General features: G+C 50.2%; 3 protein-coding genes and 1 long non-coding RNA gene across 5 annotated transcripts; 2 read left to right on the top strand and 2 right to left on the bottom strand.

Annotated features, from left to right (window-relative positions):
- Positions 1 to 23: 23 nt before the first annotated feature.
- Positions 24 to 10856, top strand: CHTF8 (chromosome transmission fidelity factor 8). The gene is made up of 4 exons (XM_040253356.1): positions 24 to 121; positions 7358 to 7415; positions 7680 to 7797; positions 8198 to 10856. The coding sequence occupies exons 2-4, from the start codon at positions 7393 to 7395 to the stop codon at positions 8420 to 8422; spliced, it is 366 nt and encodes a 121-aa protein (XP_040109290.1). The 5' UTR covers positions 24 to 121; positions 7358 to 7392; the 3' UTR covers positions 8423 to 10856.
- On the bottom strand, positions 838 to 25575 carry LOC120872756. Its single transcript, XR_005723326.1, has 4 exons — positions 25555 to 25575; positions 20863 to 20868; positions 20361 to 20364; positions 838 to 1325 (listed from the first exon to the last, which is right to left on the bottom strand). It is a non-coding gene; the product is annotated as an uncharacterized LOC120872756 (long non-coding RNA).
- DERPC (DERPC proline and glycine rich nuclear protein) lies at positions 8395 to 10856 on the top strand. Its single transcript, XM_040253301.1, has 2 exons — positions 8395 to 9122; positions 9183 to 10856. Exons 1-2 carry the CDS (start codon positions 8419 to 8421, stop codon positions 10039 to 10041), a joined length of 1563 nt encoding a protein of 520 aa, XP_040109235.1. The 5' UTR covers positions 8395 to 8418; the 3' UTR covers positions 10042 to 10856.
- Positions 10420 to 19181, bottom strand: HAS3 (hyaluronan synthase 3). Of its 2 annotated transcripts, none has more exons than XM_040253298.1 (3): positions 18387 to 19181; positions 15440 to 15541; positions 10420 to 10515 (listed from the first exon to the last, which is right to left on the bottom strand). In XM_040253298.1, exons 1-3 carry the CDS (start codon positions 19020 to 19022, stop codon positions 10420 to 10422), a joined length of 834 nt encoding a protein of 277 aa, XP_040109232.1. In that variant the 5' UTR covers positions 19023 to 19181. The 2 variants fall into 2 exon arrangements, with proteins under 2 accessions (XP_040109232.1, XP_040109230.1); XM_040253296.1 differs by lacking the exon at positions 10420 to 10515 and adding an exon at positions 13028 to 14617 and having other exon boundaries at positions 18387 to 19037.
- Positions 25576 to 26588: the final 1013 nt, after the last annotated feature.

Here is a 26588-nt window from a genome sequence, read left to right on the forward strand (position 1 = left end):
AGTGCTCGCGGCGCAAGGCCGGAAGTGCGCAGGCAGTGCTCGCGGCGGCGGCGACGGCGGCGGGAGGTTCGGTTGTCGCCCGTTGGCCGCGCGGCGCCGCGATCGGCGGCCGCCATTGCAGGTCAGGCCGCGGGTAGGGAGCGCGGGAGGCCGCGGGGAGCGAGGGCTGAGCTGGGGATGGGGGGGCGAGGGTGCGAGGGAGCGGGAAGCTAGGAAGCTGGGGCCGGGCGGGGCGCGCGGCTCGAGGAGAAGAATGGCGAGCTGAGGGGCGGGGAGCAGCGGGCGGGGGAGGGGAGGCCGGGAAGGGGGAGGGGAGCGGGGAGGGCCGCGCAGAGGTAGGGGCGACCCAGAGGCGCCCTCGGGGTAGGAGAGTCGGGAATTGCGGAGAAGGGAGAGGTGCGGAGTCGGAAGGCGGAGGGAAGGGAGCGAGCTGGGCGGAGCGGGAGAAGGGCGGAAAGAGTGGCCGAGCGCGGGCGGAGGACGGAGAAGGGGGCAGCGCGGGCCGGAATCTCGAGGTATGTGCGGGAAGGGGCTTTTCCCTGGGTGGGGAGGGAACCCAGCACGCGATGCTTGCGAGAGTGGGGGAGACCTGGAACCCAGGAAGTAGCGGGAACATCAGAAAGGGTCTAAGCGAGGGGTAGGACTGTGAGTTCTTTGGAGGGGACATTTTTAAATCTTGGGGGGAAGAGGCTATTGGGAGCGGTAGTTGGGAGGGTGACTGGAAGGAAGAGACTGTCTGGAGAGTGATCCAGCTTCTTTTGTGGGTGGAGTGAGAGGCCGGAGAAGAGTGGGGTGGAGTCGGGTCCTTGAGGAGCGAAGTACTTAAGAATTGGGGGACATAGGGAACGATTTGGAAGATGAGGGTGGTAGAGGAATAACGTTTAGAGCGATCTTTAGGAGGGTGAACGGTTTGGAAAGACCATTCTGGGGTTGGAGGGTGGAGTTTAAAATAGTTTTCCTTGGGAGATAGAAAGGCTTGGTAAGAGGTCCTAGAGAAAGTCGGGGGGGTCAGGGGGTGGGGGTGGGCAAGAGAGGGGAAGCGGACAGAGAAGTCCCAGAAAGTGGGAGGGGCTAGAAATAGGAAGTGCTTGTAGCTCAATTTTCAGGGAGAGGAGGAGGGGGTCAGGGGAGATGGTGAAGATGGGGCTCGTGGGAGGGAAATCCAGTATAGAGGGAGACCTCAAGCAGCGCTAGACAGGGACTTTGGGCAAGGGAGGGGCTCAGGGCAGTAAAAGGAGGAAGGGTAGATGGGGCCACAGAGTAGCAGAAGATGGAGAAAACTGGAGTAACTCAGAACGACTGAAGCCATCTTTTCTACCTATTGTCTACGAATACCAGTAATTGATTCCCTCCATCATGGGAATCTTAAAACGTGATGGGAAAGTCCCACATGTATGCATAGTGTCCACACATGTTTTTGAACACACTGTTGACTAATGAAAAGTTCGGAAGCATTCAGTTCCACCTACCCTCCATGGCCCCTTTTCGGAGGAGAGCAGGCTTTTCATTTAGAAACTGGATTTTAGCACTTAATAAGTCTGTCAAGAGACAAGGTCTTCCCTTGAAACTTAGATTATCCCCATCAGTCACAAATCACAGTAACACTGCTAATAAAAGTAATCTGTATCCAGTTGTATGTAAAAGTTCATGAATTGTTCGTTTGCTGGAAAGGCACACAGAGAAATAGCTACCATGCTTAGAGAAAAAAACCTTCCAGAACTTAATCCCTGAAGCAGCTTGGTAAACCCTGCCTGCCATGTTTGAATTGTTCTCCCATCAATAAAGTAAACGACTTTATTCTTACAACATGCTGCTTTTATAGGATGTTTTAGTCCACTATAAAGATTAAAATAATTAAACAGAGTAGTGTAAAGTCATTCTATTGGACATGTACTAAGAAAATGCCATGTTCCTCCAGGTAACAATAGCTTGACCCTAAGTTTTACCATATGTTAGGCACATGCTAAGGACTTTACATTCATAACTTCATTTAATAAAACAATCTTTTTGAGATAGGTTCTTTTTTATGTTCAGTTTATTGGTGGAGAAACTGTGACATAAGATTATGTTACCTCCATCATACATAGGCTAGAAAGATGGTAGACTCACAGAAGGCAGGTCTGACAATGAATTCTCACTAAATCCCTGAACACAGAATAGTCTTTGGGACTGAATAAAGACTCAGTAAATGCTAACTGTTGGCCCAGCAATTTGCAAATATAAATTTGTAAGGGCCTAATGAAAACAATTTTAAAAAGACTGTTTAGCTCTAATAAAATTTAATTCTGTGTAGTTAGGTTAAACCATTGAGTCAGAGCCCATTGTTTCCATAAATGCTGCATGTTCTGTTTAATACCGTACATACCACACTTTCTGCTATATCTTATTTTGGGAGCTGTTACCATTATTAAGGATCCTTGCTCATTGCTATTCTCTGTTAAGCGCTTGGTAATATTAACAATTCAGAAACCAATGGATAAAAAATTTTGTAGATTAGATGAATCAGTGAGAAAGAATGCTCTGTTCTTTTGACTGACTTTGTCTAACATTAAGGAAACGGGTTTGGGCTATAATTTTGAGTCCTGGAGCTGACCTTGAGTACATCTCTAGGGATTTTAGAAACTTAAGCCTCATCAATTGAATATGATGAAAAGCAGGCTTACTTGATTTCAGCTGCCTACGCCACAGATGTCATAGTGGCAGTGTGTAAGATTTTCCTCATAGGTGGTTTATCTGCCACCCTGTGTAGATGCTGTGAGAAAGGCAGTGTTTATAAAGCAAGTTCCTCTGTAGACATGAGGCATGGTGGGTGGCGGGGGTGCTGTGTGAGAGGACGCAGGAAAGGCTGGATTGTGGGGGAGTTACGGTCATATTCCGCAGCAGCCACTCTCAGGTGTTAGACCAGTTACTTAACCTTTAGCTTCTCTATGCCTTGTTGCCTCACTGTAAAAAGGCAGTGACAGACAGTGCCTTGTTTGCAGAATGAAAAAAAATCCAGGGAAATGTTCAGAGAGGTTTAGCTATGTAAGAAATGAAGCTTTCTGTATTAAAAAGATAATGCTTTGCCTGAACTTTTCTTCCTAATTAAGAAACTGGTGGCACTTCGATTTTTCAGGTTTTTAATAACTTTAATAGTAACTGACTTCAAAATGACAGTTAAGATATATCCCAGATTTGGTCTGATTTCAGACAAACCTTTTGAGTTTTGATTAGGGCTCCCATTGTGAGTATGCATTTGTTTTGAGAAGAAGGGATTCCTTTGCTACTCTGTAGTTTGTTCAGGCCTCTTGAAGTCATCAGGACTACTATCTTGAGAAACAACAGTGTTTCAGCTTTACTTGTAACCTCCAAAATAACTCCAGGTCTTAAGATTGGGAATGATCTGAGGTAACCTCAGATATTCTAAAAAAATTTTAGATACTATTTCCAGAAATCTTTAAGCCTCCCCCAAAAGACATTTTGTTTTTGTCTTTCCATAAAGGAAAAAGATAGCTAAAATGTACACAATGCTTTTTAAAAAGTTTCTTTTACATAGGTAAAGTCATTTGACTAATGAGTACAGAACATATGTATTTATTTAGCCATGTAACAGCCTCAAAAACTTAGGTAGAAAAAAATTTCCCCTTTTATAAGAGAGGATAGGGAGTCAAAATAATTCATTGCAGGGAAAAGGTGTTTGGTTTTTTCCATACCTTCCCTCTCCAAGTTCATACTGTAGTCGTGGCCTTTGAGACTTCACTCTGAAATACATTGAATTTAAACATCTTTTTGAAAAGTGAGATCATAAAATTCTTCTGGCTCTACAGGAACTTGGAATTATTATTCTTAACCAGAGACAGTTGATCCTGTCTAAATCTGGGATTAAACTCAAGGCTGTTGAGAGAGGTGCTGGGCAATCTTTTCCATTGACTTTTAGTTTTGTGATTTGATGTGGTACATTGGTCAAACTGTGCCTTCAGATATTGCTCTTGATAACAGCTGCAGTTTCTACACAAGCAGTACCTTAGAACAGACATTTAAAAGTTGCTTTGGTTATTTGTAAAAGTTGGAATGAGTTGAGACTGAAGACTTAGAAATCTCTTTGTTTTACAGAAATTTTTCATTATAATGTTACTTGTTACCAACAGGATTTGACTTGTATTTTACTTCTTCACCTCTTTGTTTTCCTACTAACTTGTTCTGCCTGCTCTCAAGGGGATGGGGACAGATTGGACTGCATGTTCTCATGTTTTTTTTAGTTATCTCCACACTGGGTAAAATGCACCTCCATTAGGTGTGTTATTAGTGAAGTGCCCAGGTAAACATACCTAGTTTTAAGAACAGCTGTTTAGAGCATGGAGCAAGAAAAAGAATAATCTGATTCAGCCAATAGGATATTTTATGGTGCTAAAGGTGAATTTTAAAATTCAAAGGGATGCGTTCCCCTGCATTATTTATTAATAACAACTTGGTAAATACACCCCCATGTACGTAAATACAGCCATATCAGTCCACGGGTTCCTGTGAGCTAGACTCTTGCAAGCTGGGTATGAACTTGATTTGTCGTCACATCTTCAGCCTCATTAGGTCTAGGTCTAAAGTGTTTAGGTCACAGGATTTTTGTTTTTAGGAGAATTGCTAGCTGCCTGCCTGTATCAATAGGTGGACTCAGGCAGGGCCGCTTACATAAGTGGATAGAGAGCTGTGTAGGCTTGTTGAAGCAATAGCAACAAGTATGGAGGTGCAGCTACTCTGACCCAGCTACCAGGCATCTATTTTCCTTTATCCACTTCGACCACTTTTTTTCTGGTTTTTGTTTTTATTTATTTAGCTTTTTTGGCCATACTTCGCAGCTTGTGGGCTCTTAGTTCTCTGACCCAGGCCCATGGCAGTGAAAGCCCTAAGTAGGCCACTATTTTGAATTCTTGTTCTGGCAGGAGACTGTCCAGGAAATAGGGAATGCATCGAAAATATTTCTATTAATATTAATACATCCCCTTTTTCTAAACAGTCCATACATTCCTACCTTAGAGTCAGAAGTCTTAAAGATTAATCTCCTTCCCTGCCGTGATTTTCCTAAAATGTGTATCTGTGTGAACACTTTATTGCTTCTCTGAAACTACCTGTATTTTATTATCACTTGCACTTACCAGGGAAAATACACTGTATCATCAGTCACCAAAAGTTTATTTAAATCAAACAAATATTGTAAAGCAGTTATCAGTTAAAAAATAAATACAATTTTAAAAACTCATTTACAAGAACTCTTTCTTGATCTATATGTATTTATTAACCCTTAGAAACTTCACAACTTCAGTTTCAGTTATTGAGCCTTTTTTGATTTATGGCTAAAATGTACCTACCATGCTCTTAAGTTTTATAGTTATAATGTGGAAATGCTGATTTTATTATCCTTTGAAAAATTAGCTATATGTTAGTCTTTTAAAGCAGTTCCACATCTTATATTTGGTTTTCACAGTAGTTAAATGAAGCCGATAGTCTAGGTTTTAGCCCCGCAGTGACTTGTATGTGATGAGTGTCCACACTTCAGGCTGGAACCTGAATTTAGGGCTTCTAAATTAAACTGTTAGTCTTTCTCCTTCAGGAGACCTTGGGAGAATATCAAAAGTGCTTTGGTTGGTCTGCTGACGGTGGAAGTAGGGCCTTCTTACCTGTCAGACCTTTGTTCGCCTGAGCCAGTGTATTCCTGTGGTCAGAGGTACCACACTTGGCAGTGCTGCAGCAGGCCTGGCGCATTGAAGCATGCCTCTGGATGTAGCTCTTGCTAAATGCATGTAAGCAGCGCCTGCCTGATGCTTTCATGCCTTTTTGTCCTCGCTTGGTTTTCTCCCTGGTTGAGAGGTATTGATTACAAGTGTGAAGTCAGATGGCCTACGTTTTTACGCTGGCTCTGCTACCTGCTAGCTGTGTCTGTGCCACATACAAGCAAGAGTATATCCCTCAGTAACTTTTATCTGCAAAATACAGGGAGGTCCCTGTCTCACAGTAGTTGAATGAGATACCACCCATAATATATATGCACAGGATCTGATTCATAGTAAAAATTGAATAAATACTGCTGCTGCTAAGTCGCTTTAGTCGTGTCCAACTCTGTGCGGCCCCATGGATGGCAGCCCACCAGGCTCCCCTGTCCCTGGGATTCTCCAGGCAAGAACACTGGAGTGGGTTGCCATTTCCTTCTCCAGTGCATGAAAGTGAAAAGTGAAAGTGAAGTCGCTCAGTCGTGTCCGACTCCTAGTGACCCCATGGACTGCAGCCTACCAGGCTCCTCCATCCATGGGATTTTCCAGGCAAGAGGACTGGATTGGGGGTGCCACTGCCTTCTCCGGAATAAATAATAGCTGCTATTTATACTTGAAGTCCAGTAATTGACCAGCCTCATGGTTCCAAAGTGTGTTTGGTGCTCAAGAGAAAAGAGGTTCTGCTGTCTTACAGGGCTGCTGGCAGTATATTGATACTTTTCCCTGGAGATCCAAAACAAAGATTGACATGTCAGTAAGGAAAGCTGTTTAAGCAGGTGTTTGCTAATGGTGAGCACAATTATAATACCTATTAACTTGTTCTACAGTTGGTAAACACTGATCTGATAACCTTGCACTACGCTTCATCTACTCATGGGAAAGATTTGTACAGAAGTCATAGTTTAGATCCCCCATCCCTTTAGTCCCCCTGTTAATCTACCTTTCTTAGGAAGACAAGTATAAGAAGCCAGTTTCAGGCAAAAGTGTCCCATTTTAACTCATTCTGCAAACTTGCCACCAGGTGGGGCCATTGTATAAAATGAAGGATTAAGCATCAGGGTTGTTTTAGTGTCTAAGTGAAAGATGGGCAATATGTTTGATGAGAATCATGTTAGAAATAAGCTTTACCATTCACTAACGTCTGAAGGACCTTTTCCGTTCTCTTAGCTTTTAGTTCAGAGAGATCCTTTGAATCTTGAAATATAACCAAAGTGGCAGACATCCACTTACACCATCACCAAAGGAAAAAGTTAAATCTAAAATAATTCATTAGTTTTTTAGACATACACAGAATGGAAAATATAACGCCCCTGAGAAAGGCAAGTTAGCATACTGACGAGAGGGTGGGCTCTGCAGTATATGTCTTGGGTTCAAATCTTGGCTAGTTGACTAGTAGCTATGTGACCTTGAACACACTGTGGTACCTATTAACTTTCCACATTGTAGTTGACCCTTGGTGATCTGAAGCAATTCTCTATGTATAATACCAGTTTAAAAAATGTACATGCTATGGAGTTGTTAGGGGAATGAAATTAAATGTGTCTAAAGCATTTAGAAAGTGCCTGGCACACAGTATTCGTTATGATTATCCTAAAAAATATATTTTTCCTCTACAGCTTCTTTTCCGTTGCTTTTTAAAGACGTAAAGCTCATGGTGCAGATTGTTATTTCCAGGTGAGTAAATTTTGAGGGTTTTAATTTAGCTTGAACGATCAAGTCTATATAGGTTTGAAATTTCCCTGAAAGAATTGGGGTCCTCAGATGCATCCGGCACAAATCCCAGCGTTTCAGTTTTGAGTTCAGTGCATGGCACTGCCCAATTTCCCAAGAATTTGTGCTCAACAAGGAGTTCCCTTGGGCCTTGAATGGTGGTGTAGGACACTATGATTCATCCTTCACCCCTCCAAAATAGTGTAACCGCCAGCCCTTTGCTTGCAGTGCTGGGGCTGGAGGCCTGGCAGAATGGGTGCTGATGGAGCTACAGGGGGAGATCGAGGCTCGCCACAGCACTGGATTAGCTGGAAACCTCCTGGGAGACCTACATTACACCACTGAGGTGAGGGGACTTTTCTTTCCCTGCCTAATGCCTCAGGAAAGCAAGCTACACCAAGGTGGTGCTCCCAGGACCCACAGTGAGGACTGCCCTCAGGTTTGTTATTCAGGGTCTAGCCAAGCCCCACTTGTTCTCCCCCCCACCCCCACCCCCGACCTCTGCAGTAGCAGGGTAATTTAGCTTTGGGGAATCTGGAAAGGTCACAGTTCTGAAAGTAGCAATTCTCTTACCTGGGACCGGAAAGAGTAAAACGGATATGAGGGTGGGTTGTCCGTTGTGGCTTCCCAGCAGTGGTAGAGGGAGTGGAGGTGCCAGCATCGTCTCCTAAGAGCATCTCTGGAAGGCACTTGAATATTATGACTTTGCCCTGAATCTTAGGCATCTCATTCTTGTCCTGCCAAAGGGAATCCCTGTGCTGATCGTGGGGCATCATATCCTGTATGGGAAAATCATCCACCTGGAGAAACCTTTTGCCGTCCTTGTGAAACACACTGCCGGGGAGCAGGATTGTGATGAACTCGGCTGCGAGAGTGGCACCCGGTACCTGGTGACAGCACTCATCAAAAACAAGATCCTTTTCAAAACTCGCCCCAAGCCCATCATCACCAACGTCCCCAAGAAAGTATGAAAGAACCTCGGATTTTCCCTCGAGAGCGGCCAACTCCTTGGACTCGTGCCCCCCTGCCACCTCGAGGACGGCTGGATGGTTCCCTGGGACCCCAGGGGGGTCCTGTTCTAAACACAGGACACCCACTGGGTTTGAACTCGGATCCCTTCCTTATGGCAAGCAGTTCTCTTGGTGGAAATTTGGCCCCATTTCCAAGGAACCCCTCTCCTTTTCCCACTTCATCAGGCTCACTGGCTTCAAATCCAGCACCTTTCCCTGCTGGTGCTCGTGACCCGGGCCTGGCTTCTTTCCCAAGAGGGATGAACCCCACTAGCACAGGTGCAGTTTCTTTCCCAAGGCCGGGTGGTCTCTTGGGCCCAAACCCAGGGTCAACTCTGAATCCTAGAGCAGGGGCTCTTCCAGGCCCAGGGCCTCTGTCTAACCCAAGGCTAGGGGGTCTCCCAGGGCCAGGTCTGGCATCCAACCCAAGGCCAAGTGGTCTTCTGGGAACAGGTCCTGACCCCAGAAGTGGTGGCCCCATGGGCCCTGGATCTGGACCCAGCCTGAGAGCAGGTGTCCTGTTGACTCCTGGAAATGGTCCCCCCAATCCTAGACCTGTTGGCCTGGGCCCTGGACCGAGTCCCAGTCTGAGGTCAGGCTTTGTAGGTACAAACCCTGCCCCGAGGTCAAGTATGTTTCCAGGTCCTGGCCTTGGGCCCAATCCAAGATCAGGTGGCCTGGGCCCAGGCCTTGGGCCTAATCCAAGGGCCGGTGGCCTGGGCCCAGGCCCTAATCTGGATGCCAGAGCAGGTGGCCTCTTGGGCACAGGATCTGGTCTTAACTTAAGAATGGCTGGGCCTCAAGGTCTAGATCTTGCTCCCATTCTAAGAGCAGCAGGTCTTTTAGGAGCAAATTCAGCTTCTTTCTCACAGGCTTCTGGAAACATGGGCACAAGCCCATCTTCCATGGCCAGACTTCCTGGCCCCATAGGCCCAAATTCAGGGCCTGGCTCTCGGGGAATTGGCCTTCCAGGGCCAAATCCATCTCCCCTGTCAAGGGCTCCTGGCCCCATTGGCCCTAATTCAGCTCATTTTGCAAGGCCTGCTGGTCCTATGGGAGTAAATGCTAATCCCTTTCCAAGGGGGACAGGTGCAGGGGGGTTGAACCCAGCTGCCTTCTCTCAGTCTTCTAACACATTGGCTTCAAACCCAGTTAACTTCCAGAGGTCTGCTGGCCTCCAGGGTTCAAGTCCAGCAGTTTTCCCAAGAGCCTCTGGGCCACTAGGCCCCAACCCAGCTAACTTCCCAAGGGCCACTGGCTTACAGGGTCCAAGTCCAGCTACCTTCCCCAGGTCTATTGGCCCATTAGGCCCTGGTCAGGTTACCTTCCCCAGGCCAGCTCCAGGGCCCTTAGGCTCTTCGCCAGCAGGCCCTGTGGGTATCAACCCAGCTTCTTTTGCAAGGCCAACTGGGACCCTGGGTGTAAACCCAGCTTCCTTTCCAAGAATGAATGGCCCTGTGAGCAAGACTTTGGTTCCATTTCCTAGAGTAGGGAGCCTCCCTGGCACAAACCCAGCTGCTTTCCCCAGACCAGGGGGGCCAATGGCTGCAATGTACCCAAATGGAATGTTACCCCCTTAAACACCATTTTCTCTCCAGGACCACCTTGGTTTCCAGGCACTGTGGTTCTGGACAGGTGAAGTGGTAGATACGGAACTACAATCTGAAGTACATACCTGGGGCTCAGGTTCAAATGAGCCTTTTTCCCCACTCTGCGTCTTTCTTGACTGAAGGAACTTTGCAACTGTGGGATGTGGACTTTGGCAGGTGGGAATGATCCCACCTTGAGAGAAGGTATCTCCAGCCTTCAGGAGCCTGCTGTGCTTTTGTCCCACAGCTTTCTGCCCCTTGTTTCTTAACTAGTTTCTTGAATTGTTCTTGTGGACCTTTCCTCAGGGATACATTGGCCTGCAGGTCCCAATTCATACATAGACCCCTGCTCAGCACTGGAGAATGAGCTCACTGCTCTCTAGAAATGTTGTGTTGGTGAAAGGACCATGCTTCTGCAACACTGACCTGGTCATCCTCTACTGCCATACCTTCTTCCCCTGGGGACTTGAACACAGAACAGGGAAGTGCAGCCACTTGAGAGAGCCACCAAATAGAGCATCCGCTTGACTGACTGGGTCTGCAGCTTCCTTCTCCCGGGACTTAGAGGAAGCCAGAACCAAGGCTCCACTGCTCATCTAACTCCCTCTCCACTGGTACTCCCAATCAAAGAACCTCAAGATTAAACTGATATGGATGGGATTATGGGAATTGGGGTGGGGGTGGGGGGATAAAGGGGAGAAATCACTGTGCTTTGTTCAGCCTGATGTGAAAGGATGGTTGGTGTTTTTCCCGCATTGTATCTTTTCTTACTGTTTCTTTAATAAATGAGACGAGAGGGCTGTTGATTTCACTCCCTTTTTATTACCTGTTCCACAGGGAAGGAAGTTTACCCACTGCTTTTCATTGTTCCAGCTTGGCCACAATCCTCCATGACCTCTCAGATAATATGCTTTCATTTAAGGAGGAAGCAAGCTTTGGTTTTTAGCCTTAACTGGTTAGCTAGGGCTAACTCATTGGCTTAGTAATTTCTCCAAAGACCCTATGCATCCTCTACAGTAAAAACTAAGCCACCACAGGTGTGCAGTTACTAAGCAGGCCTACTGGAATTCCCCAGGTCCAGAGGCAGCTTTGACAACTTACCTGCTTCTGAGTTCATTGGAATTACCTTGACAAAACTAGTTCTGCCTCAAATACCCATCTTGGAACTGAATTAAAGAGCTTTCATTAGTTCAAAGAGGGAAGGAGGAGTTCAGAGATACCAGCCTTAAGTGAGATAACTTTATTTTGACAAATAAGTGCAGTATAAAAAATTTCACCAGAAAGTAAAAAAAAAACAAAGTAAAAATAAATATGTTTACAAATTGTAGAAATAATACAAAAGAGGGTTAAAATTCTCATTGAGGAAAAACCAAAATGTGTCCAATTGTATAAAGGCTCTTCCCTTGCAAGAAACGGGAGTAAAGCTGAAGACCCAGTTTGGTTTCACTGCTGAAAAATGTACAAAATAACTTAGAAAAACCAGTCGAGGTCAAACGTTGTGAGCCCACTTACTTGTACCTGCCTGCTCGACCTGGGGAAAGTTGATAATCTCTTAAGTGCAAGGCAGAGCTGAGAGGAGGACTGCATAGAGTTCTCCATCTGGGAGTCCATCCCATGTTAACCTTCAAGTAAAAGCTGAAGAAAAACAAGCCCTTAGTGAAGTCTGAGCTCTGCAGTTGGCTGACCGGATTTCCTCCATTGTAGTGCTCAAAATAGTTTACTTCTTGGCCAGCAAAAACACGGAGGAGCCCGGAACAACTGCGTTTAGCAAATGCCTGCTGCCTCTTCCTAGCCTTCTGGATTAGGCCTGATGTCAACCAACAGTCTTCCAGAAACGAGGCCTGTGCGATGCAGCAGTGTTGGTGCACCTGGAAAACCCACGAGTCGGCGGCAATGAAGGGAAGCACCAGGGTTTGCCCGTCTGGCTCAGAGTGCACCTAGTTCCTTTGTGGGCAGCACCTGGGCACACTAGAGGCTTGCCCCTCAACTACTCTCCACCTTGGTGCTGGTTCTGACAGGTCAGCAGGCCCTCTGGAGTGGACGTTTGGAGAGAGAGCACACTGGAGCAAGCAACCCTTAAGTCAAAGGCTTATAGTCTGTATCCCAGGTTTTAAACCCAAGAGCTCAGAGCAGTCTTGTGCATTGCACATCTGTAGAAAACGGCCTTCCCTCACACCGTCTCCAAAAAAGCAGAGGAAAATCAAACATCCTCAAGAGGGGTGAGAGAAGACAAGAACCTTAGAATTTAGATACCAGTTCCATCCCCTAGTTTGGTTTCTGGACAGGAGCAAGCAAGTGCAGTAGTGACTATCCACAACTTGGCTGTAAGAATTCCCTGGAGAAGCCACTGAGGAGAATGGACAGTCTCAACGATGACCAGCTTGGACTGAGGGCTCACGTAGGGAATGCTGCAAAGCTTTCCAGTAGAGGTGATTGTCAAGAACTATAGCCTGAATGTCATGTGTGCTGTCCAGCTGCCAAGGAATCTGTCCAGGCAGTTAGTTCCAGGCTGCAGCCAGTTTGGTCAGAGACTCCTAATAGCTTTCCCCCGACATGCTGATGGCAGGCTGGCCTACTGCAGAGGGGCCGATGAGAGCCCTAGGCTCTGTCTCACTCGCCACTTGAAAAACAACTCGGTGAGGAGGAGGGTGGGAGAGGTGACTTATCACTGTGAAGGGAAGCCAAGTGAGGAGGCTGGCTTAGACTCAGAGCTGAATTTGAGAGAGGAATTCAGGAGTATACAGCTTGTAATACCCAAGTCCTCACTTCCTTTCTCATCACGTTACGGTTTAATCTTCTTGGTAGATGACCAAAACATTTTACCTTCTCAGAAGAGATCACAGACAAGCTAATCTAGATAGATGTTTGGGCAATTTCCAGGTAGAATACAGTCAGCTCCCAGCCTCCATGTAACCCATGGCTTTTAGCACCACCACCACCAATGTCTGTTACTCCTGGCCAGCTTTCCTTTTTAACACACACACACACACACACACACACACTTTAAAACAGTACAGTGCTAACTCCCTGCTAGTCTGGCTCATCCTTGGGATGCTGAGATGCGGAATGAGGTACTTCACATAAGAAAGCACCATTCCCGGACCCTGTTTTCTGATGCCCAAAGATCAGGCTTCTGGGCCTTGTATTTCAGGCACAATCTTATTGCATTGATAACTAGATTGAGGTGGGGACGTGTTACTAGCTGGCCCAGATCACTCAGAAGTACTCCCACCACCTCTGATTGTGTTCAGGTGGACTAAGAGAACCCCTTCCCATGGGCCCTTGTTGCTCACTCACCCGTGAGAAGTTGCCACTGAATGGAACTTACTATTTGCTTTAGCACACTTCTGAGTTCCCTCTGGATCTCAGGGGAGGAAATGGAATCTTGCCCAGAGGCCACCTGTATGTGCGGAGGCAACAGACAAGCGGCCTGAAAACAGTATGCCTCCTCTGCCTCTCCTCCGCTGCACTGGACTTGCCTCCTCGAAACAGAGCTGTCCCAGGCCATACAACAGTCACCATTCTTTGCACTTTGGACCATTAAGAAACTAAAACAGCACTCCCTCTCCCTCCCACCCTGTCTTTTCCGTTCCCCTTCCCTCCCTTACCCATTGCACTCTTCCCGCTCTGCTTGGGGGCTGCATCACACCTCAGCAAAAGCTAAGCTATACTGTTCTGGCTTCTTCCCGCATCGCCGGGCGATGATGGCCAGGTACAGCATGAGGAGGGCCACCCAGTAGCAGCCGTACAGGATGGCCCCAGAGACCAGGAAGGCCAGCTCTGTCTCACTGAACAGATCCTGGCAGTAAGCTGTGTAGGCCAGCCCCCCAAGGAGGACTGCCACCCAGATGGACACAGGGATGAGGCCAATGAAGTTCACCACGATGGTTTTTCGGCCAGAGGTGCCCCAGCCAGACTTGTTGATGGTAGCAATGGCAAAGATCTTGGCCGGCAGGAGGCTGGACATATAGAGAAGGGAGTAGAGCGACATGAAGATCATCTCTGCGTTGCCCCGCAGGAAGCAGGCGTAGGTGGCCTTGATAATGCCCACTAGCTGCACTGTCAGCAGAAAGAGGAGAATGTTCCAGATGCGGCCTCGGTAGAAGAGCTGTATGACCGTGGCAATGAGGAAGAAGGGGAAGAAACCTGTGACCACTGACTCGTAGGTCATCCAGAGGTGGTGCTTGTGGAACCACAGAGAGTTGTAGAGCCACTCCCGGAAGTAAGACTTGCTCCAGCGAGTCTGCTGGTTGAGCCACCGGAGGTACTTGGTGGGGGTCTCCGTGAGGCATTTAGAACGAGCTGTATACTTAGTCCTGTAGCCGAGACTCAGGACTCGGTTGGTGAGGTGCCGGTCATCCCCAAAGCTGCACTTGCTGCCCAGAAACTTCTGGTGGTACCAGTCCTCCAGGAATTGCTGAAGGAGGCTGTTACGGTACATGCCCAAGGGCCCACTGATGCACTGCACACAGCCAAAGTAGGACTGGCAAGCCCGCTCCACGTTGAAGGCCATCCAGTACCGCACACTGCTCAGGAAGGAGATCCATGAATCGTACTTGTTAAGGATCTGCAAGGGAACCAGAGATTCTGGGCCTCCTTGCCTGAGGATGAGAGCCCCAGAAGACAGACACCAGAGAACAGGAGGCCTCCCTACACTCTGAGATCCGTAGCCCTTTGCTCTGGTTCCTGGCCACAAGTCCCAGCTCTCTCACAGGTGGGAAACCTGAGGCTGAGAGGAGGCAACCACACCCAGTCAACTCTTCTCACCACCAGCCCCGCCTCTCCTCTATGTCATATGCACCAACTGTCCCAATGAAATTGCTCTAGCAGCCAAAGCCACTTCCAGTCTCAGGAGGCAGCCTGTGGTGGTGGCTGAGAGAAAGGCTTGAGAAAGAAGCAAAGTAACACCCCAGCCCCCGATCCTGACCCTTTCTGCAGTTGGAAAGCTTCTTGGGAAGACATGGTATGTTGCCAGCAGTTCCCTTGGAAGAAGATCTGGCCCTTTATTCATACCATACTGCACAGAGCTCTTCAGTGCAACGTCCCCAACAGCAAGTGTTTTTCAGGGGGTCTAACTTTGGAGGTGCTTGCTGCACCACTGGCCAAAAAGGAAGCACCCTCTAGGATGGATGACCTCAGAACACTGTGCCCCTCCCAGCAGTACAGGCTCTCTACATACCAGTCAAGTAATTTTCTGCTCCCCTGCCCCTGGTGGAAATAGGACAGGAAAGTGGGTGGGTAGCAGATGAGCCCTTCGGTACCAATGAAACTGTCAAAGAGGAAACCCCCCTCCAAAACAAAATGCCCACTTCCCTAGTATATCCAATTAGATGAAGAAGCAGAAAGAATCCAGACCCTCCAGCCCCAGGAATCCTTGGTTACTTCTTACTTGGACATCTCCCCCGACTCCTCCTACTTGAGGGTCCTCCTCCAGGACTCGAAGCATCTCAATGGTGCAGGCTGGATCCAGCACAGTGTCAGAGTCACACACCTGCAGAAGAAAGGCACTGTCAGTCCATTCTGACACAGACACACCCACCCACCCCACCCCTGGTGGCTCACTGCCCAAGGGACATAACCCCTTCACCAGACACACTTCAAACCACTAACAAAGAGATCTACGCCAAATAGAAGGGGTGAGATGAATTACCGAGGGAAGTAAGAAACAGGAGAGTTCAGGTACCGACTTGACAGCTGCTTGGCTGGGAGAGGAACCCAGGGGACTTTCAGTGGTGGGCCCAGAAAGGGAGAAGTGTCTAGTACTGGACAGAAATTTAGCCCTGATTGAGCCAGGCTCCTCAGAAGTGGTCTTAATATATTTCTCTGGGGTCCTTGGGAAGAAAGGTAAATGTCACTGAAATCAGACTGACAGGCACTGTGGCTCAAGCAAGGCCAGCAGGCATTGCTCCTGCCAGAGGCTACCACCAAAGCTTGCTCACGGGATCATCACGAACAGCGCTGCCCTGTTTCAGTCTTAGACAGCCAGCCCAAGTGGACGGTGTATCTAGCCCAGTCATAGCCCCACCAGTGTGGCTGCCAGGCCATTTGTGCCCTGTTGGCCAGGTCTCCCAGACTAGGGCCCAGCAGAGCCAAGGGCTGTTCTCACCTAGATTCTAGCTCTGGATGAGCCTAGAAGCTGGTAGCAGCTCCTCCACTCAGAACCTGGATCAAATCCTGCCCACCCACCCTCCCCTCCAATGGGAGACTCCTGGTTTGATTCTGTTCGGTGACTCATTCTTGTTAATAGTTGAACCTGTACTACAAGCACTTTCCCTATTGCCTGACTCCTTGTTTGCATTTTAGAAAATGATTGAGACGGTGTGAAAATCCCAAATAGCCACTGGGTAGGGGAACCGGCTTCCTGACCCCTGACAGAGCAAGAAATAGTATCCACAGATGAGCCCAGAGTCTGCAGAAGCCTAGAATTCTTCTACTAAAGTTGCTGAGAGAGCCCACTAGCCTGCAGGAAGGGGGCTGCACTTTGACCCTCTGCTTTCTCTTTCCATACTGGAAGATTCAATGACTGCAGACAAGCAGCGGAAGGAGGGCAGAGAGGAACCAGGTAGAGTCATCGCAGCCACTTCCGACCTGCCTCCCCACTGACATCCTTACAGTACTGGCCCAGACTGGGAACGTCGCAGGAGCCTCAAGCCACACTCCCAGAACCTCCTCAGCTTACAGGCCAAGCTTCCCAGAGCTGCTGGTCACACAACTACTTCAGCCCTGACTCTCTCATTCCTCACACTGCGGCACTTCCTTCACCCCAGGGAGGTCTTTCCAACTAAGCAAGGTTAGGAAAGGCTAGCGCTCTTGGCTGCCTGGGCTTCCCCACTGGCTGAAGCAGGGTTATCTCCTGAAGGGGGAAAGACAACTTCAGCGGGCTCGTGAAGACAGACTGAAATCCAGAGTGTTCACTGACAGGCAGGCCCAGGGCTGCCCCAGGCAGTGAGCCCATGTGCCGACCCACCAGAACACACTGGAAGGAACAGGTGTGGGAGGGCAGGGGTGAGGAGATCCTGTGCTTCGAGGGAACAGACAGCAGTCACTGTGGCTTGAGCCTGTGCCAGGGCTCAAGGGCTTTTTCTAAGTCGTCTGAGTCCACAGGCAAGTCTCAAAGGCCCCTTGACCCTAGACGGACTGCAGAATCAAGACCTGTCTCACAGCCCTCCCTCTCTGGCGCTGAGGAGGCCCTTGGGCCTAGGAAGGCAGGAAGAGGCAGGTGTACCAACTCTTATGTGAGGGTACAACTTTCCAAACAGCCAAGACAAAAAAATATGCAGCAAGCTAATTTTAGGTGGGTACCGTATAGAAAATTTAAATATTGGAGTACACAACATGCTGTCAGCAAGACTGCTGGTACGTAGGTGGGCGACCACAGCAGCTGCTATTCATTCAAGCGATGGGCATATGTGGAGAAGGGCGGGAACAGAGAAGGGGGAACAGATGCTGGACCACAAATCTGGGTCCCGGGTGTCAGTTTCTACTTGGTACTGAGATGCATAATCTTTGATCAGTTTTCTCTAGGTTTTGTTATATGAAAACTGGAGCCGTGTTACCTTGTCAGCATAATAAAATTTCCAAGGAGGTGTCAATGCCTGCTTCAGCTGGAAGCGAGACAGGGTCTGTTGGGGTCTTGGCCCTGCCAAGATGGCTGCAGCACTGAGCTGGGGGGTGATTTGCACCTGTGTCCCTCCGCCTCACAGACAAGAACTTGACACCAGAAAGAGTGAGACTTTTCATCAACCCATAACTAAAACTGTCTGAGTGCTTTGGAGCATGATTCTTTTTTGCTCTTCCCCACAGTTTATGACGAGGCTCATCCCCATGCTGCCAATGGTGAGGCAGTATTGCACAAGGACAAACGGCCTGGGCTCAACTCCTGGCTCTGCTCACTACTGCTGTGTGACATTAGGCAAGTTAGGCAACTGTACTTCAGGCTCAGTTTCTGCAAGTAGAAATAAGCATGGTACCTATCCCCAAGGAATATTATGAAGATTAAAAGAACTAAAACACATGAAGTACCTATAACAGTGTCTGGTATAAAGTAAATGCTATACACTTGTTTGCCACTCGGGATACCAATCCACAGACCTGCCCAGAGTCCAGAGACCTGCCCAGATTCACATAGCTAAGTACCCGCAAATCCAAGATTCCCGCCTAGGTCTTCTTGACCCCAGGACAGCTGTTGAAAATTACTGTGTTTACTGCCTTCTGAAGTGTAGGGGAGGAGAGTACACGACAAGGCCCCTAGACTGGACCTAAAATTCCCTAGGAGAGTATACCTGGCTGGCTGGACACATCCACACATTCACACACACCTAGGGAGGCACCCTCACCTGGATGTAATCCACCGAATCACCAAGGGCCTTGAAGGCCGTGTACATGACCTCTCGCTTGCCTCCCCACTTCTGCATGATGCACGAGAAGGTGCTGGCCCGCACCACGTCCCGAACGCGGTCCATGCCCTCCTGCAGGCTGGTCTCCGTCTCACCCTCACCCGCCTCATGGAAATTGCTGCGCCACACGAAGAAGCCAGCTTGCTCGGTGCCACCAAGCACCTCGTGGAAGATGTCCAGCATGTAGGCATCCTCCTGGCGATTGCCGTCCACCACCAGGACCACTTTGAGGTCGGGGAAGGCGATGCGCTGGGCTGAGCGCAGGCACTTGCGCAGGTAGTCGGGGTCCTCCTGGTATGCAGCGATGCAGAGCGCCACCGAGCGCTGCAGTGGGGAGGGCAGCTTCAGGGTCCGGCCTGCCCGTCGCATGCGCCGGTGCTCCAGAAAGGCAAACAGGCTCTGGATGAGCAGGTGCAGGCCCAGGATGGCACCGTACAGCCCAAAGGACAGGTAGTGTTTTTCTGTGTGGATGAACTGGTAGCCTGTCACGTAAGCTGCCAGGATCCCACCCAGCACTGCCAAGGCAAACAGGCTGGTGCCCACCACGCGCAGGGCTGTTGTCAGCTGCACCGGCATCTGGTGGGAGAAGGTGGGAGAAGTGGGTCAGCGGGAGGCAGCTTCTCTGGTCAATGGCCATGGGGACATGGTCTCTGGACCTGGCCTTGAACTGGGGAAATGATCCACTAATAACAACCATCACCATTTATTGGGCATGACTAAGACTGGAGACTTGAAAGCCAGACCAGTAGTAGTAGTAGTTTAGTAGCAGAGGACAGGCCCCTCTGTCCATGGGATTCTCCAGGCAAGAATCCTCAGCTCTGCCACTTACTGTGTGCCTGTTCTACCCCTTAGTTTATTCATCTGTAAAATGTGTGTTGCAGCACTAACCTCCTAACATCTTTGAGGATTAAATGGGTTATATACATAAAGCACTCAAAGCAGCATTTATTATCATTAGCTAAACCCAAGCCAGAGAGATCTGAGAGAGACCTAGCTGGTGGTAGAACTGGGATCTACCTGACCCAAAGCTCTCACAGATAAGCTTCAGTAGGGGTGAGCCTGAGGCCAGAGGAAGCTCTGAGCATGAGAAGCCAAGAGGGAGGAAGTGGAGGGGCAAGGGCAGGTAGGCAGCCTTTATGCCCTACACCCACCAGGAGATCACACCATGAAGAAAGTGGGGAAGGAAAAGATGAGAAAGAGCAGGAAACATAGAGACCTGCCTGAGGGAAAAAAGGAGGAAACAGCTTCCCTTTCTCAAAACAACTAAATCTGTAAGAGAAAGTTTACCAATGTTCTCTGCTTTCTCACCTTTTTCTCTTTGACTTGAGAGGCAGCAAAGAAAGGGAAAGTAACCAGGAAAAGCAGACAAGGGAAAGAAAAGGAAATGAGAGCTGGGGTGTGGACAGCCCTCCTGGAAGCCCAGCACTGGGGCACCAGGGGGAACTGCAGCTGCCACTGCAGCAGCCCAGCAGCCCGGGACGGTGCCTGCCAGGAAGCCCCATCCACTTGGTCCTAGTGCTGCATGGAATCTCTGTCCACGTACCCCTGCCCCACTACTCCAGGAAATGCTGGCAGGTTTTGTTAGGAAAACTCGGGACTTCCAGCATCTGCCCATCTGAAAAGAGCTGTGTTTTAGTGAGCCGAGTCTAGCACTTGGTACTTGAAGCCTTGTGCTGGAGACACAGCCCTACTATCGCCCTGGCTGCTTGATCTTGCCCAAATTCTCTGGGACTTAGCAACTCCCCGGGGAGGGATTCCAATGGTTTCTTGTTCCATAGGTCCCAGATAAACCATTATACTGATTAGTAGCCCTGAAGGACTGAGTGGGGGAGGGGAGGGGTTGGGGGAAGGCTGATGAGGACAGCTCCCTGCCCGCTACTCTTAGGCCCTCTCCCCATCTCCTCTCCTTGCCACCTGCCTGATCTGGAGAATTCTGTTACCACCACTGCCCACCCTTTACAGACAAAGGGGTCTCACTTCCAAGCTTGCTCCAAGTCTAGGTCTCACTCAAACTCACTCCTGACTGCCACCTCAACACAAACATACTTTCTTGCTAGGGAGCTGGTTCCCCTGCCACCTCTCACACAGGAGGGGCAAGGAACACGTAGTCGGTGCCTAAATCAACCGGAGACTCAGGCCTCAGCAGCATTCCAGCAGCTTCGGTCCGGAAAGTGCTGTTGGCAGCCTCAACTCTCCGGGAAGCTCGGCCTCCGGGCGCTCTGCCCCGCTGTCCCGGGGAGCCTGCCTTGTGCTTCCTCTGCAGGATTCCCAGCCGTCCTTGTCTCCCCCGCCCCGCCCCCCCCGGGGGAGCCTCACACGCGCTAGCAGTCCACGGGTCCCTAGGCCCTGCATCCACCACCCAGGAGCGCCCCCACCCCCCTCTAGAGCTTATATGCCATGGGGGCGCTGCGGGCACTGCTGCCTGCCTGCGCGCTGGTAAAGAGCAGGGGGCGCCGAGGCCAACCCAGCAACCTGCCCGGCGCTGGCGCCCCGCCTCGGTGCAGTGCCAGAGGCGGTGCCCATCAGGTTAACGCAGCCCGGAAGGCACTGGCCATGCTTCTCACCCCCGCCAGACCCTGGCTTTCCAACGAAGACGGTGCCGGCCACACCCACGTGCCCGTTTCCCACGACCCAGCCGGGAAGAAACGGAAAACGCAAGGAATCAGTCGGACCAGGCCCCACTCACCTCCTGGGGGGAGGGAGGACGGGCGCTACCTTGGCAAAGTGTGCCTGCAGACAAAGGCGGCAACCTCAGTGTCGCCGGCCCCCTCCTTTCCCGGGCAGGACCCCTCCTTCCCCGCTCAGGAACTAAAGGCTTTATCCTGGCACCCCTATACCACAGAGGCCCCAAAAAGGTCCCGCAGCCAGGTACCTCTTGTGCAATCAGGATCTGGGGCCAGCTCCGCCTCAAGTGGCCCTGCCGAGACAGGAGACCGTGTCACCCCTCAAGCCGGCGAGAGGAGCCTCTTGTCCCCCTCCACCCCCTTTGCTCAGAGGAGATCCAGGAGAGCTCGGCCCCTGTAGGTTAATGCGCACCCGGCTTGAAGGGCAAGAGATTGGGGACGCTCCCTAAGCCTTCCCCCTACCCCGAGAGACGTGGGAAAGAGAAAACCTCCAGTCAAAGACGAACGCCGCCAATCTACTCCCGACACTACGCGGGGCTGCCCAGTCTGTCGCCTCTCCAGCTGACAGGTGTGCCCTGCTGCGGGGCCCATACGCGGCGGGACGGAAACTTGTGCGCGGGGCAGGGGCTCTTTCCTTTGCGCCCGGCCGCCCTCCCAGCCCCTCCGAGCCCGCAAGGGAAAGGGAGCCCAGGCCGCAGGTACTTGCGGCCACGGCCGGGCTGACCCGCAGTAACCGGGGCACCGAGCATCTTGGTGCCTGGACAGGTGCGAACACCCGGGCGGGCCTGGGGCAGCGAGACTCCAGCCAGCCTGGTGCCCCTCACCGTCGTCCACCTCCTAATCCATTCACAAAACAGGAGCCGGAAGGGAGGAGAGGCTGGAGAAGGAGAGGATGAAGAAAGGGAGGAGGGGTCAGCGGGGAGAGGGCTACAGGAACCGCCGCCGGGAAGCCTGGAGATGCCGCAGCCCTCAGCCCGCCTCGCGGCGCTGCACGCAGCACCCACACGGCTGGGGGAGCCAGCGGGGTCCGCAGGGCTCAGCAAGCGCCACCCTGGAGCCCGGCGCGCCCGGGTCCCTCGGGCAGCCCGCCCCTCTGAGAGGGCTGGCCGGCTGGCCAGGCCCGCGCTCACCGTGCCGCCGGCTGCCCGCGCTCCTGTGCTCAGCAGGCCCGCGGCGGCTCCATGCCCCTCCTCCCGCTCCTCGCCGCCGCGCCTCGCTCCACGGTGCGCCGCTGCTGCCGCGCGCTCCGACTGACGAGCGCTGGCCCCGCCGAGCAGCCTTTAAGTACCGAGTGCGCCCCCGCCGGGAGAAGCGCCCTCCTCCGGCCCTGGGGCCGGGAAAGTTGGGAAGAGTGGGAGGGCTCCCCTGAGGGCTGCGAGGGAGCATCCCCTTCCCGGCTCGGCCGGGGGAAGCCCCACGCGGCCGGCGCGCGGTGGGACGCAGGGTCCCGAGTGGACGCGCCTCCTCCTGTTCGGAAAGACTCGTAGTCTCCGCACACTCCGAAATTGGGTTTCCCAATCGAAGCCAAAAGCCTAGTTCCTCCGCGCTCGGCCCGGGCCCAACTGCCCAGGGAAGAGGTGGTCATTGTGCTCAACCTGGAAACTGAAGCGCAGTTAACTTCAGTATAACCCATAGGGGCTTCCAAAATTGTGACTCTCACTTGCCCTTTGCCCCGCGCCCCGTCTTCTAAGCCTCGAACCCTACTCACCCTGCAAAGCGAGCAAGCAGGTAGAAATCCCTCGACTGCCGCACGCGAAGGAGCTGCGCTTTGTGTAGAACACTCCCTAAAGCCAAAACAGCAGAACCTTCCTGCTAGGGGTAAAAAAGGCTCAGAAGACAATACTCGTTAAATTAAAAAAAACTGGTCAAAGAGGGTGTTAACGATTGTGACAAGCTCTGAATTCCGCAGTAGGGCGCTGATGACTTTAAGGCTTTCAAGAGCTGTAACGGTTTTGCAAGAACCTTAAAAGTTCCCTGTGTCCTGGAGCCAAAACCAATTCCTCCTCCCCCTTTTTACACATTTACTTCCGACACCCACGACTTCGTAAATTCCCAACTGACCTTATCACCAGAGGTTTCCAAGTTCCCCAAAGCTGACGGTAGACCTGGGTGAGGTGAGGTGGGGTGGGGTAGAGTTGGGCAGAGATGGGGAGTTCTTAGCATTCAAGGAAGGAAGTTTACAGTCAGCTGAACACAATGGTTTCTAACTCTTGGAAAATCTTGGATGTATTATAATTGAAGATTAGTAAAAAATGAATTTACATATCTCCTGGATACCCCTGGGTCAATTGCTATGAAAATTTATAGGAATGTGAGTTGCAGTCTGCAAGTTGCTCCTCAGAAGTCTGAGGGGCTCACCATGACTCACACTGGGCCACAGAGCTCACCCCTCAGTCCCCCGGGTAGACAGACCCTTAACACATCTCCACTCACTCCCATCGTGGAGTATATAAACCAAATCATTTTGGACTCTTGCTTGAGAAAATCATCACTAATATGCTACATAAACATTCCTTTTCTGTGTGCTTTTTATAACAAATGTTCAGGGACTTCCCTAATGGTCCAGTGGTTAAGAATCTGGCTGCCAATGCAGGGGACACAGGTTTGATCCCTGATCTGGGAAGATCCCACAAGGGGATCTTCCAAGGAGCAACTAAGCCTATGCACCACAGCTACTTAAGCTCGAGTGGAGAGAGAAGACCTTGGTTAAGCCCTCGGAGTAAGTTCTGTCACTAGCCATGTGGCACTAACCTCAGTATCTTCATCCCAGAGATGGGACTGATTATCTACTTGACAGGACTGTCATAAAGATTGAAAAGACCGGCTGAGAGGAAGTACTCAGTAAAGGTTAACTCCAGCCGACTTCAACCAGAGAATGGCATCTGCTTGCCAGTGCTCCGGATTCTACATACCTATCCCTCCAGGGTGTGATACTTAGTGGCAGGAAGTTCAGTATTCATGACAAATGAACCTTCTGCCCTCAGCAACACAGCAGCATGACTTCTCCGGGTGCAAGTTTCCTGGGTCTGCTCTGGGATCATCTCATGCCTAATTTCCAAGACTCCAAATTTGTCCCACAGGCTTAGTGCCTCACTCACTCAGCTGGTTCCAGGGAGGTTTATAGGTGGTGAGCTGGTATAGCACCACCTCACTAGTCAATTAAAACCTCCGAAATAAACAGCAGGCCCAGGGCACCATTATGAGAACAGTAAACACTCTGCCCATATCCACTGGCTTGGCCCCCTAAATGGCTTCCCCTGGGGAAATTCTCTTCTTTGGTCTTCAGGGCCAGGCGACCTAGTGTAATCAGGCAGTTAGGAGAGCTTTACCCTTGTGGCCAGGCAGAATTTGCCTGTAATTAACATCCACTTTGCTGGGCCCTATTTGTATTAGTCTGACTCTTCAGGGGGGAGGTGGGTTGGGGAATATTTAAGGGACTGATACAACAAAGCTCACATTTATCTCTGCTTACCACTGGGGATTTAGAAATAGGAATAATTCCATACCCAATTACTTAAAAACATGATTTCAGAGGGTGCTGAACTGGCTATTACCCAGGTTCCAGAGGGTAAGCCTCCTATTCAGTTCTGTGGCAGAAGGTTCATGGAGTATTTCAACATTCATGTACGACCTGCTCTGAGCCAAGGAGGACGCTTTGGCACTGCAAATGTAGTTTGAAATATCACATCCGCTTTCCTCCCGAGCTATAGCAGCAGTGTCAGTCTCCAGCACTGGCAGGTGGGTTCTTTACCTCTAGCACTACCTGGGAAGCCCTAGGAGGCAGATACATCACAACAAAGGGGTGAGAAAGGGTTGTTGTGTGAATTGTTGGTGCTGCCTCCAGGAAGTGGAGGTGAGGGCTGGCAGTGTCAACTACCAGGCACAAGTGAGACTACACGGGGTGGAGTATCCAAGGGAAAGAGACTTCTAGAGTCTGGAGGGGTGAAGAGGCCATTCTCAAAGCTCTGGAGGGTCTGAGGTGACTGAATCTGACACTACTACAAACAAATATCTCAACTAATTTTCAAATCCAAACCCATGAAATATTCAAGTACCTGTGCCAACAGGAGCCCACTGTTCTATCCCTGTTGTCATCACTCATGCTTGAAGCTGTGGGACAGCCCTGCCAGGTGCTGCTCTGCTCCACTGGTTGCCTACTGAGTCCCTGGGCAGAGGAGGGGTAGAGGGATGTTCTATCTCCACAGCTCCCCCGTGCCCTCTGACCTCACGCTTCAGTGCTCCACCCTGGCATCCAGCCCACAGCTTCTAGCAAAGCAAAGCAGAATGGAGGATGGCAACCAAGCCACGAGGTCTCCTCCAATCTCTCCAGGCTTCATCCTATCAACTTCCTCTGGGCTGACCACAATCAAAACCACTCAAAGCTAATGAAGGTGAAATTTAAACTGGCTCCCAAAGAGCAGCAGGCTATGTCTCCCAGGTGACTAAATAGGGCTTTCTCCTCAAGGCAGCTTAAACTGAAATACTGCTGCTGCTAAGTCACTTCAATCGTGTCCAACTCCGTGCAACCCCACAGACAACAGCCCACCAGGGTCTGCCAACCCTGGGATTCTCCAAGCAATAACACTGGAGTGGGTTGCCATTTCCTTCTCCAGTGCATGAAAGTGAAAAGTGAAAGTGAAGTCCCTCAGTCCTGTCCAACTCTTCACGACCCCATGGACTGCAGCCTACCAGGCTCCTCCGTCCATGGGATTTTCCAGGCAAGAGAACTGGAGTGGGGTGCCGTTGCCTTCTCTGAATCTGCAGTACTAGTTAATACATAATTCAAAGTGGAAGGTGGGTGCCTTGACAGTAGCCAGGCAGCTACCAGCAAACAAAGTTATCCTTTCATAGCTCTCCCCTCTTACCGACAAGTAGTCTGTAATCAGTACCATTTCTAGGTGCTATGTTTGAAGAAGGAGGCTTAAGGACTTCTCTGTCCTGCAGTTACAGTGGATAGATTTTAACTCTAGTCTTTTTCTCCTTGGATGGAAGGGTCGTTTTCATTTCAGGTTAAGGGGCCTCTGCTCGACTGGAGGCACGGCTGCCAGCTCCTACTAAGGGGCCAGGTTCTCTTAAGCTGGCTTGAAGGTCAGGATTAGAAGGGCACACAAGAACGATAACCAAGTATCAAGCCAGACTTGGCGATGCTTTTCTTGGAATCCTGAACAGGAAAAGCTCTTCCTGGCCATCTTTCCTTCCTCTCCCTCCCCCAGGTGAATGAAGAAAGAAATCCAGAAGGTGATTTTAAAGCATAATGTACCTTCTTGGTGGAATATTGTGCAGCTACTAAATATAATGTTCAGGAAGAGAATGTAGGAATATGCAAAAAATACTTATAATGCAATGTTAAATGAAAAGGCAGGATACAAAAGTCATCATGTATGAATGACTGCATTTAATGTTGCTGTTTTCTTTTGAATCCTATGAATTAAAAGGCAGGAGAGAAATTCACCCAGATATTAATATCAGATTTGGGTGGCAGATCAATGAATTTTTCTCTTTGCCTTTTTCTCTGTAC

The sequence above is a fragment of the Oryx dammah genome, unplaced genomic scaffold (genome assembly GCF_014754425.2).
Source record: "Oryx dammah isolate SB20612 unplaced genomic scaffold, SCBI_Odam_1.1 HiC_scaffold_13, whole genome shotgun sequence".
In the NCBI taxonomy this organism is placed as follows: Eukaryota; Metazoa; Chordata; class Mammalia; order Artiodactyla; family Bovidae; genus Oryx; species Oryx dammah.

Coding starts and splice junctions, on each gene's coding strand:
- CHTF8 (XM_040253356.1), top strand. CDS start 7,393: ATGGTGCAGATTGTTATTTCCAG. Junction 7,416..7,679: donor GTGCAGATTGTTATTTCCAG/GTGAGTAAATTT, acceptor CTTTGCTTGCAG/TGCTGGGGCTGGAGGCCTGG. Junction 7,798..8,197: donor ACCTACATTACACCACTGAG/GTGAGGGGACTT, acceptor GTCCTGCCAAAG/GGAATCCCTGTGCTGATCGT.
- DERPC (XM_040253301.1), top strand. CDS start 8,419: ATGAAAGAACCTCGGATTTTCCCTCGAGAGCGGCCAACTCCTTGGACT. Junction 9,123..9,182: donor GGTCCTGGCCTTGGGCCCAA/TCCAAGATCAGG, acceptor CGGTGGCCTGGG/CCCAGGCCCTAATCTGGATG.
- HAS3 (XM_040253296.1), bottom strand. CDS start 19,022: ATGCCGGTGCAGCTGACAACAGCCCTGCGCGTGGTGGGCACCAGCCTG. Junction 15,542..18,386: donor ATTCGGTGGATTACATCCAG/GTGAGGGTGCCT, acceptor TTTCTTCTGCAG/GTGTGTGACTCTGACACTGT. Junction 14,618..15,439: donor GAGTCGGGGGAGATGTCCAA/GTAAGAAGTAAC, acceptor GTTCCCTTGCAG/ATCCTTAACAAGTACGATTC.